The sequence below is a fragment of the Anolis carolinensis genome, unplaced genomic scaffold, assembly GCF_035594765.1.
Source record: "Anolis carolinensis isolate JA03-04 unplaced genomic scaffold, rAnoCar3.1.pri scaffold_10, whole genome shotgun sequence".
Taxonomy (NCBI): Eukaryota; Metazoa; Chordata; class Lepidosauria; order Squamata; family Dactyloidae; genus Anolis; species Anolis carolinensis.
Window position 1 is genome coordinate 20,196,858 of NW_026943821.1, and position 13,118 is coordinate 20,209,975.

Sequence of the window (13,118 nt, forward strand, 5' to 3'; positions counted from 1 at the left end):
GCATCATCCGAAAATGCATCACACAGTCCTAGACATTTGGGAAGTATTCGACTTGTGGTTTTGTGATACGAAATCCAGCATATCTATCTTGTTTACTGTGTCATACAATATAATAATAATAATAATAATAATAATAATAATAATAATAATAATCTTTATTCTTATACCCTGCCTCTATCTCCCCGAAGGGACTCGGGGCGGCTTACATGGGGCATGCTTACATGCTCAGGCAAACACAATAAGAAACATAAAACACAACAATTAACAAAAACCACGCGCGAATGAGAATAAACATTAACATCAAAAATAGCAAAAACATTGGTAAAAAGCATATTAAAATACAACAGTAGAATCATAAAAACAAACTGGGCAAAAGTGCGCTAAGTGAGTTTTGTAAACATACACTGCATCCTGAACTGGATTATCTGGCAGTGCAGAGGCATATAACCCAGTTCAAAGCAAATAATGTAGACTTGGAAACTGGATGATATGGAAATGTGGATCCAACATACCGTAAGTCAATAGGGGACTTAAAGGCACACAAATTGGAGATTTACATCCTTGCCATTGAAATGAAATCGCAACGCCCCTCAGTACAAGGACTGCATATTCTATTCCTTTTCCAGGGCAAAGGATCTGGCAAAACGCTGAGGACAACATCTGGAAACCGTGTCCGTGAGTCAGAAGGAAAGGAACCCAAAGGAAGAGGAGGGAATTCCCTGGGCAGGCTGCGGAAAACAGCTGCGTTGGAGAAAACGCCAAACGGCTCAGGTTACTATGGAAGGCTACCCCAGAATTACCCTATTGACACGAATGTAACGCTCATCTTTTGGGGTAAATAATAGGCATGTCCGATCGATGAAAAAAATGTTTCAATTCTCGTTTCTAAAGTAGGGGGTGCTGGCGCTTCGATATAGAAAGTATTTCCAATTTTTTTCACCCAAAAATTTCGGATATTTCCGAAAATTCGTAATGATTCTAAATGTTTCTAAAATGGCAGATGCGCATGCGCAATCGCTACACACTGGGCTTGTATGGCAATCTTCCATGTGGACGCAGAGGACGTTAGCTCCCACCTTTGCGTCCATCATGGAAGCTTCTGATTGGCTGGGGAGCGGTAGCCATATTAGGCTGTGCTAAGCTCCCATTCAAGGTAGGTTGCAGAAACAAATTATTTTTAAAAAATATTTTTTAAAATATATATATTTTTTAAATGGGGGGGGGGGGAATTAACGAAACATTAAGAGACAATTAGAGAATGGGTCAACAATGGTTCGAATTACATTGCTGATTGCGCTGTGAGACAATATCTCGGAATGCGTATCAAAAAGTGAGCACAATCCGAAATAATTCCGATGTACGATTCAAAACGATTTTTTGGACATGTCTACTAAATAACCCCAACAAAATGAGGCTGAGCATTAGATTCGCATGATACGGTCATCTTAGTGCTGAGCCAAAGCCAAAGGGGAAGCTGCTTCAGGAGCTCCTCTTTGAGGGACACCATCTCTCATTTAATGCTACGTATGTGATCCTGAGATTTGTAGTTTGGTGAGGTACCCGCATCCTGTGGCAGAGGAGGCTCAAGACCTTGTCAAACTACAGCTCCTGTGTCTCCATAACACTGAGCCAGGGCAGTTAAAGTAGATTCATTCTGCACACCTTTCTGTTGCAGGAAGCCTTGGTGTCCTAACACTTTTGTATTTTACTCTTCGATATAGTCACAGGGTTCACCCCAGTTTAAGGTTCTCCACATGATCTTATAGCACCTTAACTTCCTTCATGTTTACAAGTCTCACTCAGTGCACTTTGCCCAGTTCATCTTACGATTTTATCGCTGTGTTTTAACTTGTGTTTTACAATGATTGTGACTTTGTTTTTGTGCCTTTTAATTTTATTTGCGTGTTTTTCTGTACTTGATACCATTGTATGCTTGTTGTATACAGTAGAGTCTCACTTATCCAACATTCTGGATTATCCAACGCATTTTTGTAGTCAATGTTTTCAATACATCGTGATATTTTGGTGCTAAATTCATAAATACGGTAATTACAACATAACATTACTGCGTATTGAACTACTTTTTCTGTCCAATTTGTTGTCTAACATGATGTTTTGGTGCTTAATTTGTAAAATCATAACCTAATTTGATGTTTAATAAACTTTTCCTTGATCGCTCCTTATTATCCAACATATTCGCTTATCCAACATTCTGCCAGCCTGTTTGTGTTGGATAAGTGAAACTCTACTGTATTTGTAAGCCGCCCAAGTCCCTCTGCGGAGATGGAGGCAGGGTATAAAAATAAAATTATTATTATATTATATTACTAGCTGTGCCCAGCCACGCGTTGCTGTGGCAAAGTGGTGGTGGTATTGGTTAAAAGTTGTTGTGGAATTTTTATTTGACGTTATTTGTATTTTTTTAATTAATTTTATTGTAACTTATCTTTTTTATTTATTATATTTTATTATTTTGTTGTATTATTTTAGTTATTTTGTTATAGTATTTATTGTATTAATTTTTTAGTGTTTTTAATTATTTTTATTGTATTATTTGTATTTATTTTATTTTTTATTCTTTTATTAACACTGGGCAGAGTGGGTTGCTAGGAGACCAAGTGGGCGGAGCTTAGCCTTCTAAGTGACAGCAATTGGATAAAAACAATTATTGCTCTCCCTCTAAGTAGGACTTTATTTTTCTTTTCTTTTTGTTGTATCAACCTAGAGGCATGGATGATGGGTTGTGTTGTCAAGTTTCGAGGTTGGGGGGCCTGTAGTTTTGTTGTTTTGTGGGTCGCCGTGATGCCATCACTCATTTATATATATAGATTCTAAAAATGCATCAGTTGTAACACTCACCTTTTTTTTTTTTGGCAAAATGACGAAGCGTCATTGTGAAACAGCTGAAGACATGGCTATTTCAGTATGCATTTGATTAATTCACCAACATGATAGACCCTTTCACCAAGACATTACTTCTTAGCACTTCAATCCCTTCCTACCTTACCTTATCCCATATTATCCCAGTTGACTCTCTGATGCTTGTTTATGCACTTTATTAAAGCTTTGGATATTGTGTTTTATATGCCCGACCCCTTTTATCTCCAGTGGTTGATGCTGTATTTGTTTGGATTGTATGTGTTTTATTGTAATTTTATAATGTTTAAATTGTTTATTTTATTTTATTTAAGTTAATACTGTTTTGCTTTGATATTTGCTGTAATTGCTTTATTCTGTTTTGTTTTGGGCATCACCCCATGTTAGCCGCCCCAAGTCCTTTCGGGGAGATGGTGGCGGGATAGAAAAATAAAGTATTATTATTATTATTATTATTATTATTATTATTATTATTATTATAAAGCGCACCCTTTTTCACATTTGGCAGCAAATACTTTCTGAGGTTTCAAGGTTTGGAAAATGGAGGTGTGCATGAGATTTGACGGCGCATGAGACTCGAGTCAATACATTAAGACTAAGGGCACGTCTATACTTTAGCCTTCCCTGCCAAAGAGTGCTGGTGCCTCTCCAAACTACAACTCCCAGGATGCCATAGCACAGTCGTTCTCAACCTAGGGGTCGGGACACATATTTCTGATGGTCTTAGGAACCCCTTTAGCACCAAAATATCACGATATATTGAAAACATTGACTACAAAAATGCATTGGATAATCCAGAACGTTGGATAAGCGAGTGTTGGATAAGTGAGACTCTACTGCACTGTATTTACGAATTTAGCACCAAAATATCATGATATATTGAAAACATTGACTACAAAAATGGCTTGGATAATCCAGAAACTTGGATAAGCGAGGCTTGGATAAGTGAGACTCTACTGTACATGTATTATTTTCCTGTATTTTTATTATTATTATCATTACATGTATTATTTTACTCTATTATTAAAAGGATACATAAGGGTATTTACATTGAAGAAGATGAGAATAATGATGTGATCAGAGTTGGACAGTCTTCTCTTAAATTAGAGCTTTATGTAAATATTCAACCTACTGATGCCTCAATTAATGTAATTTTATTGGTACAGTAGAGTCTCACTTATCCAACGTTCTGGATTATCCAACGCATTTTTGTAGTCAATGTTTTCAATATATCATGATATTTTGGTGCTAAATTCGTAAATAGAGTAATTACTACATAGCATTAATGTGTAATGAACTACTTTTTCTGTCAAATTTGTTATATAACATGATGTTTTGGTGCTTAATTTGTAAAATCATAACCTATTTTGATGTTCAATAGGCTTTTTCTTAATCTCTCTTTATTATCCAACATATTCACTTATCCAACATTCTGCCGGCCCGTTTATGTTGGATAAGTGAGACTCTACTGTAATTTTATTGGTGTTTATTTTTATTTCTGAAATTTACCACCCTCGGCTTATATTGGAGTCAATATTTTCCCAGTTTTTTTGTGGTAAAATTAGGTGCCTCGGCTTATATTTGGGTTGGCTTATACTCGAGTATATACGGTAAATCCTGCATACCAGATATTTACATTGCAATTCATAACAGTAGCAGAATGGCAGTTATGAAGTAGCAACGAAAATAATGTTATGGTTGGGGGTCACCACAACATGAGGAACTGTATTAAGGGGTCGCAAATGGTGCCAAACGGCATTAATTCTAGCTTGTTGTTGTTGTTGTTGTCCCTGTTAAGTCTCAGGTTTTGGCCATGAAACCTCGAGACATGGTTCATTCCAGATTTTCTTGTTTCCAACCCCTTCAGCAAGACAAAACAAAAAGTGCATAAACACACGCACACTTGGATCTATCCATGTTTTGCTAAAACTGTAACAATTTGCTGTGTTTGTGTTCAGTTACTTCTGTCCATTTGAAATGGGATACAAAGGGTTTTGTTTACGTGCGTAGTTTTGTGTCTTGTCAGTGAATCAAACAATTGGCAGCGCCTACTACGCTTCAAATCCGTTCCACACCCAAGCCTTGCACAAAAATCCAAGAATCATAGAGTTGGAAGAGACCCCAAGGGCCATCTAGTCCAACCCCCCACCATGCAGGAAAAGCACGAGCAAACCCCTCCCAACAGATGATCATCTAGACCAGCGGTCCCCAAACTAAGGCCCAGGGGCCACATGTGGCCCATCGAAGCCATTTATCCGGCCTCCACAGCACAAAGGCAGAAGGGGGTTGGGCTAAATGACCCAAGGGTTCTCCTCTTCTCTATTATTATTATTATTATTATTATTATTATTATTATTAACAACAACATTGAGGCTGGGAGGCCATCTGTCAGGGGTGCTTTGCTTGTGCTTTTGATGCACAAAGGCAGACGAGGGTTGGACTAAATGGCCCAAGGGGTCTCTTCCAACCCTCTTATTAATGTTGTTATTATTACTATTATTATTATTAACATTGAGGCGGGGAGGCCATCTGTCAGGGGTGCTTTGCTTGTGCTTTTGGTGCACAAAGGCAGAAGGAGGTTGGACTCAATGGCCCAAAGGGTTTCTTCCAACCCTCTATATTATTATTATTATTATTATTATTATTATTATTATTATTATTATTATTATTATTATATTGTATGACGCAGCAAACAAGATAGATATGCTGGATTTCATATCACAAAATCACAAGTCGAACACTTCCCAAGTGTCTATGACTGTGTAATGTATTTTCGGATGATGCGCGCAGATCCCAGTAGGGTGGCCTTTTGCAGTTGGCAGATCGTGATTTTGTCAATGTCTATTGTTTCCAAATGCCGGCTGAGATCTCTTGGCACGGCACCCAATGTGCCCATCACCACCGGGACCACCTGCACTGGTTTCTGCCAGGGTCTTTGAAGTTCAATCTTGAGGTCCTGATATTATTATTATTATTATTATTATTATTATTATTATTATTATTGCTTGGTGGCCAACTATAGTCCAGCCCTCCAATGGTCCGAAGGATTGTGAACTGGCCCCCTGTTTAAAAAGTTTGGGGACCCCTGATCTAGACTCTTTAAAAGCCTCCAAGAAAGGAGCCACCACCAGACACCGAGGCAGAGAGTTCCACTGTTTAAAAAGGTCTTCTCACTGTCAGGTGATGTCAAAAGGAGACATCTCAAACTCAGTACACAATTGTGGATTCGATAACAAAATTTAACTTAAAAAGACAGAAATTGGAAGTGTTTGCTCAAAAAGTAACCAAAGAAGTGAAAAGAATGTGTACAGTAGAGTCTCGCTTATCCAACATAAACGGGCCGGCAGAACATTGGATAAGTGAAAATGTTGGATAATAAGGAGGGATTAAGGAAAAGCCTATTAATTTTACAAATTAAGCACCCAAATATCATATTTGACAACAGAAAAAGCAGTTCAATACATGATAACTGTATTTATGAACTTGGCACCAAAACTCCACAATGTATTGAAAATATGACTACAAAAACATTGACTACTAAATGGCAAACTGCATTGGATAATACAGAATGTTGGATAAGTGAAGGTTGGATAAGCGAGACTATATATATATTTTAATGTGACATATGATGTTGACCGGGCTCGTCCCCATGTAAACCCCTCCAAGTCCCCTTGGGGAGATGGAAGCAGGATACAAAAATAAAATTACTATTACTATATTATTTTATTATGACACAGCAAACAAGATAGCATTACTGCGTATTGAACTACTTTTTCTGTCAAATTTGTTGTTAAACATGATGTTTTGGTGCATAATTTGTAAAATCATAACCTAATTTGATGTTTAATAGGCTTTTCCTTAATCCCTCCTTATTATCCAACATTTTCGCTTATCCATGGTTCTGCTGGCCCGTTTATGTTGGATAAGTGAGACTCTACTGTATTGTGAAATTTTGGTGCTAAATTTGTAAATACAGTAGAGTCTCACTTATCCAACGTTCTGGATTATCCAATGCATTTATGTAGTCAATGTTTTCAATATATTGTGAAATTTTGGTGCTAAATTTGTAAATACAGTAGAGTCTCACTTATCCAACGTTCTGCATTATCCAATGCATTTATGTAGTCAATGCTTTCAATATATTGTGAAATTTTGGTGCTAAATTTGTAAATACAGTAGAGTCTCACTTATCCAACGTTCTGGATTCTCCAACGCATTTTTGTAGTCAATGATTTCAAAACATCGTGATAATTTGGTGCTAAATTCATAAATACAGTAATTACTACATAGCATTATTGCGTATTGAACTACTTTTTCTGTCAAATTTGTTATATAACATGATGTTTGGGTGCTTAATTTGTAAAATCATAACCTAATTTGATGTTTAATGGGCTTTTCCTTAATCCCTCCTTATAATCCAAGATATTCGCTTATCCAAGGTTCTGCGGGCCTGTTTAGCTTGGTTAAGTGACACTCTAGTGTATTTATTATTTATTTACTATATTTTTACCCCACCCTTCTCACCTTGGAGGGGACTCAGGGCGGCTTACAACATGGCAATCATTCAATGCTGTTTAAAACAATGACAAAGAACTACAGAAAAGTCATCTAAATACACATTAATTTACAATAAAACACAGTTAACACCATCAGCATACTATCTGCTCCCATTCTGCGGGTCTCCTGTCTGGATATGGGGGCTTATCCTTATTTCCTGTCTTGTCAAGACAATGGGAGAAACTGAACCCGGCACCCATTTGTATTCTGAGAACCTGGATCAGATTCTCTCCCAGCAGACGCTTCTCCGCCAAGCTACGGGGAGCCCCGAGTTCGAATCCTGGACAGGGGATATGTTTACTACAGGGATATCTGCCTATACACAGTTGGAAACAGAGAACACAATGAACTTTGGTCTGACCCATACGGTGGAATGAATGCAGTTTGACCCCACTTGAACTGTCACGGCTCAAGGCTATGGAAACTTGGGAGTTGTAGTTTGCATGTTATGGCAGAGTAGGCTCATGAAACTGCAAATCCCAGGTTTGACAGTGTCAAAGTACTGTATATACTTGAGTATAAGCCTAGTTTTTCAGCCCTTTTTTTAAGACTGAAAAAGCCCCCCTCGGCTTATACTCGGGTGAGGGTCCTGGTTGGCTTATATTTGGGTCAGCTTATACTCGAGAATATATGGTACATTTATTATTTTTCTCTATTATTATTGGTATTATTACATTTATTATTTTTCTCTATTATTATTGGTATTATTACATTTATTATTTTTCTCTATTATTGTTGTTACTATTACATTTATTTTACTTTATTTTTATTATTACAGTAGAGTCTCACTTATCTAAGCTAAACGGGCCGGCAGAACGTTGGATAAGCGAATATCTTGGATAATAAGGAGGGATTAAGGAAAAGCCTATTCAACATCAAATTAGGTTATGATTTTACAAATTAAGCACCAAAACATCATGTTTTACAACAAATTGGACAGAAAAAGTAGTTCAATGTGCAGTAATGTTATGTTGTAATTACTGTATTTACTAATTTAGTGCCAAAATATCACGATGTATTGAAAACATTGACTACAAAAATGGCTTGGATAATCCAGAAACTTGGATAAGCGAGGCTTGGATAAGTGAGACTTTACTGTATTATTAATACATTTATTATTTCACTCTGATCTTATTATTAACAGTAGAGTCTCACTTATCCAACGTTCTGGATTATCCAACGCATTTTTGTAGTCAATGTTTTCAATACATCGTGATATTTTGGGGCTAAATTCGTAAATACAGTAATTACTTCATAGCATTAATGTGTAATGAACTACTTTTTCTGTCAAATTTGCTGTATAACATGATGTTTTGGTGCTTAATTTGTAAAATCATAACCTAATTTGATGTTTAATAGGCTTCTCCTTAATCTCTCTTTATTATCCAACATATTCACTTATCCAACGTTCTGCCGGCCCGTTTATGTTGGATAAGCGAGACTCTACTGTACAATACAAGAAAATCAAACATAAGCAATTAAAACAATTAGATAATTTAACAAAATACATTAAATAGATTTAAAACAATCTATATATATAAAAGAGTGATGGCATCACGGCAGCGGACAAAACAACAAAAGTAAACACCCCACAACCTCGAAAATTGACAGCACAACCCCTCATCCATGCCTCTAGGTTGGTACAACAAAAAGAAAAGAAAAATAAAGTCCTAATTAGAGGGAGAGAAATAATTGTTTTTATCCAATTGCTGCCAGTTAGAAGACTAAGCTCCACTCACTTGGTCTTCTAGCAACCCAGTCAGCCCAGGGGACGCGTGGCCGGGCACAGCTAGTGCAATATAAAATACTTGAGCCGTTTGTCCACAAGACCTTATGCATGAACTTTAATCCGGACCGAGTCGAAGCCAACAGAATTCACTCATCAAACACTTGCTCACAAAGCCAAGTCTTTACTTTTTTCCTAAAATTACGCTATGTAATACGTTTTTTTGTTCCTGGGTTATAAATGTCATTTCCTAATTGGTTCTATCATAAAAATATGGAAAAGGTTTATGAAACTGCAAAAAAATAATCTCACCCTGCAGTACATTTTGCTCTAGTTTTTCTATTAATATCTCATTGAGTCTCAACCAATTCAATCTAGTTTGTGGCAGCCACAAAAATAAAGTTTCTAGAGTAGAACAGCTACATTCAAAGTAAATATCACACAATTAAACAGGAAATAATACTTTCAAACCAGGAACAGGACATTTTCCAAACTTTGTTGCATAGTGCTATGAGTATCGTGCATCTGAAAAACCCTTGCTTCCATCTTCAATGTGGGATCTGAATCATGTGTGTCTATGTTTCTGTCTGCCTGCATGCGCCTAAAGAGTGGATGTGCTAATTCTGATGCCAGTGTGCCAGCTTGGCATGCTACTTGGCATTGTGTGTTTGGGAAAGTTACACAATGTTTATGTGCGAATCAGCCAGCTCTGCCGCACCGACATAAGTCATGTATGAGCACACTTGGTCCATAGGAGGCACATAGAAGCACATATAGGCACCGTGTGTTGGGCTGCTTTTGCCCCTGTATACAGGAAGGATAGCACATTTATGTGCCGTCTATGGGCCACGCCAGATCTATAGCACAAAGTCCTCCTGGGTGCATGATGTGCCACTTGATAATACTATGTGTTGACAAAGGTTTTCATGGCCGGAAGGTGTGGATGTTGCAGTTAATCACCTTCATTAGCACTGAAAAGCCTTGCAGCTTCAAGGCCTGGCTGCTTCCTGCCTGAGAAATCCCTTCATTATCTGCCCCTGATTGTTTCCTGTCTGGAATTCCCCTCTTTTCAGAGTGTTGTTCTTTATTTACTGTCCTGGTTTGAAAGGAAGGGCTACCGGTACTTGTCACGTGAGGCAGGTGAAGGACTGCCAGTCCCATCAAGCACCTGAGAAGGCTCTGGGTCCCATCAGGCCCTGGAAGGAGGAGTGCAGGTCCCACAAGGAAGTCAGGGGAGGACTACTGGTCCCATTGAGCACCCAAGGGAGGACTACATTTCCCATGAGGGAGGTAAAAGACTGCCAGTCCCATCAAGAACCTGAGAAGGCTTTGGGGCCTCTCAAGACCCGGAGGGAGGAGTGCTGGTCCCACAAGGGAGTCAAGAGAGGACTATTGGTCCCATTGAGCACCCAAGGGAGGACCGTGTCTAGTGAGGCAGGTGAAGGACTGCCAGTCCCATCAACCACCTTGAGAAGCTTTGGGTCCCAACAGGCCCTGGAAAGAGGAGTGATGGTCCCATAAGGAAGTCAAGGGAGGACTATTGGTCCCATCAAGCACTTGAGCAATGCCACCAGGCACCTGAGAAGGCTTTGGGTCCCATCAAGCCCTGGAAAGAGGAGTGATGGTCCCATAAGGAAGTCAAGGGAGGACTACTGGTTCCATTGAGCACCTAAGTGAGGACTACGTGTCCCATGAGGCAGGTAAAGGACTCCCAGTCCCATCAAGCACCTGAGCAAGGGTTGGTGGCACCTGAGAAGACTTTGGGTCCCATCAGACCCTGGAAGGAGGAGTGCAGGTCCCACAAGGAAGTCAAGGAAGGACTGTTGGTCCCATTCAGCACCCAAGGAAGGACTACTTGTCCCATGAAGCAGATGAAGGACTGCCAGTCCCATCAAGCACCTGAGAAGGCTTTAGGTCCCATCAAGCCCTGGAAGGAGGAGTGATGGTCCCACAAGCAAGTCAAGGGAGGACTGTTGGTCCCATTGAGCACCCAAGGAAGGACTACTCGTTCCATGAGGCAGGTGAAGGACTGCCAGACCCATCAAGCCCTGGAAATAGGAGTGCAGGTCCCATAAGGAAGTCAAGGGAGGACTACTAGTTCCATTGAGCACCCAAGGGAGGACTACTTGTCCCATGAGGCAAGTGTAGGACTGCCAGTCCCATCAAGCACCTGAGAAGGCTTTGGGTCCCATCAAGCCCTGGAAAGAGGAGTGATAGTCCCATAAGGAAGTCAGGGGAGGACTTTTGGTCCCATTGAGCACCCAAGAGAGGGCTACTTGTCCCATGAGGCAGGTGAAGGACTGCCAGTCCCATCAAGCCCTGAAAAGAGGAGTGATGGTCTCATAAGGAAGTCAAGGGAGGACTGTTGGTCCCATTGAGCTCCCAAGGAAGGACTACTTGTCCCATGAGGCAGGTGAAGCACTGCCAGACCCATCAAGCCCTGGAAAGAGGAGTGCAGGTCCCATAAGGAAGTCAAGGGAGGACTGTTGGTCCCATTGAGCTCCCAAGGCAGGACTACTTGTTCCATGAGGCAGGTGAAGCACTGCCAGACCCATCAAGCACCTTGAGAAGGCTTTGGGTCCCATCAAGCCCTGGAAGGAGGAGTGCAGGTCCCACAAGCAAGTCAAGGCAGGACTATTGGTCCCATCGAGCACCCAAGGAAGGACTGCTTGTCCCATGAGGCAGGTGAAGCACTGCCAGTCCCATCAAGCACCTGAGAAGGCTTTAGGTCCCATCAAGCCCTGGAAGGAGGAGTGCAGGTCCCATAAGGAAGTCAAGGGAGGACTACTGGTTCCATTGAGCACCCAAGGGAGGACTACTTGTCCCATAAGGCCGGTGAAGGACTGCCAGTCCCATCAAGCACTTGAGCGATGCCACCAGGAACCTGAGAAGGCTTTGGGTCCCATCAAGCCCTGGAAAGAGGAGTGATGGTCCCATAAGGAAGTCAAGGGAGGACTATTAGTTCCATTGAGCACCCAAAGAAGGACTACTTGTCCCATGAGGCAGATGAAGGACTCCCAGTCCCATCAAGCACCTGAGCGAGGGCTGGTGGCACCTGAGAAGGCTCTGGATCCCATCAAGCCCTGGAAAGAGGAGTAATGGTCCCATAAGGAAGACTGTCGGTCCCATTGAGCACCCAAGAGAAGGCTACTAGTCCCATGAGGCAGGTGAAGCACTGCCAGTCCCACCAAGTCCCGCTTACCTTTGTGCCTCTTCCCCTCGGCAGGGGGCGCCGCGCTCTCCCCGGGGGGCGCGGAGGGGGGATTCTGGGCCGCCTTCTTCTTCTTTCGGCCCCGGAGCCAGCTGAAGGCGCGGCGGAGGCTGGAGGAGCCCGACCCGCGGGGCTGGGGCTGCTTGGGCTCCTTGGGCTCCTTCTGCGGCTTGGGCTTCTTGGTCTTCCTGGCCGCCCCCTCGCCCTCCTCCCCCTCCTCTCGGGGGGCGCCTTGGCCGGCCATGGCGCGCCCCCTCCCCGCCTTTGTCCCCTTCCCCCTCCTCCCCCCCCGATGCCCCGCTTCCAACCAGGCGCAAAGCAGGAGAAAGGAGGAGGCGAGCGAGGAAAGTTTCCCCGGAGAAAGAGGAGGAGGAGGAGGAGGAAGGAGGGGCGGCCCCGGAGAGGAGGGGCGGGGCCTGGCGGCGGGAAAAGACCCAGGAAGGGCACCCCAAAGGCCATCCAGCCCAGCCCCCGCCTTCCAGGCAAAGAGGCACCCTCCAAGCCCTCCCTAAAGATGGCCAGCCGCTGCTTAAGAAACCTCCAGACTCAAAGGCAGAGTTGGAAGGAAACTCCAAGGGACATCTACTCCAACCCCTTTCTGCCAGACAATGAGACACCCCCAAAGCCCTCTCGACAGATGGCCAGCCAGCCTCTGCTTAAGAAACCTCCAGACTCAAAGGCAGTGTTGAAGGGAACTCCAAGGGCCATCTACTCTGACCCCTTTCTGCCAGACAATGAGACACCCCC

At 41.9% G+C, this 13,118-nt stretch overlaps 1 protein-coding gene across 2 annotated transcripts in view; it reads right to left on the bottom strand.

Annotated features, from left to right (window-relative positions):
* The window catches only part of nhsl3 (NHS like 3), an 85,525-nt gene extending 72,805 nt beyond the window's left edge, over positions 1–12,720 (bottom strand). Inside the window, exon 1 of one of the 2 annotated variants that reach the window (XM_062962581.1) lies at positions 12,363–12,720. In XM_062962581.1, the coding sequence (XP_062818651.1) occupies positions 12,363–12,615 (253 nt within the window). In that variant the 5' untranslated portion in view covers positions 12,616–12,720. The remainder of the gene's footprint in view (positions 1–12,362) is intronic. The other variant, XM_062962580.1, reaches the window with a different exon arrangement.
* Positions 12,721–13,118: the final 398 nt, after the last annotated feature.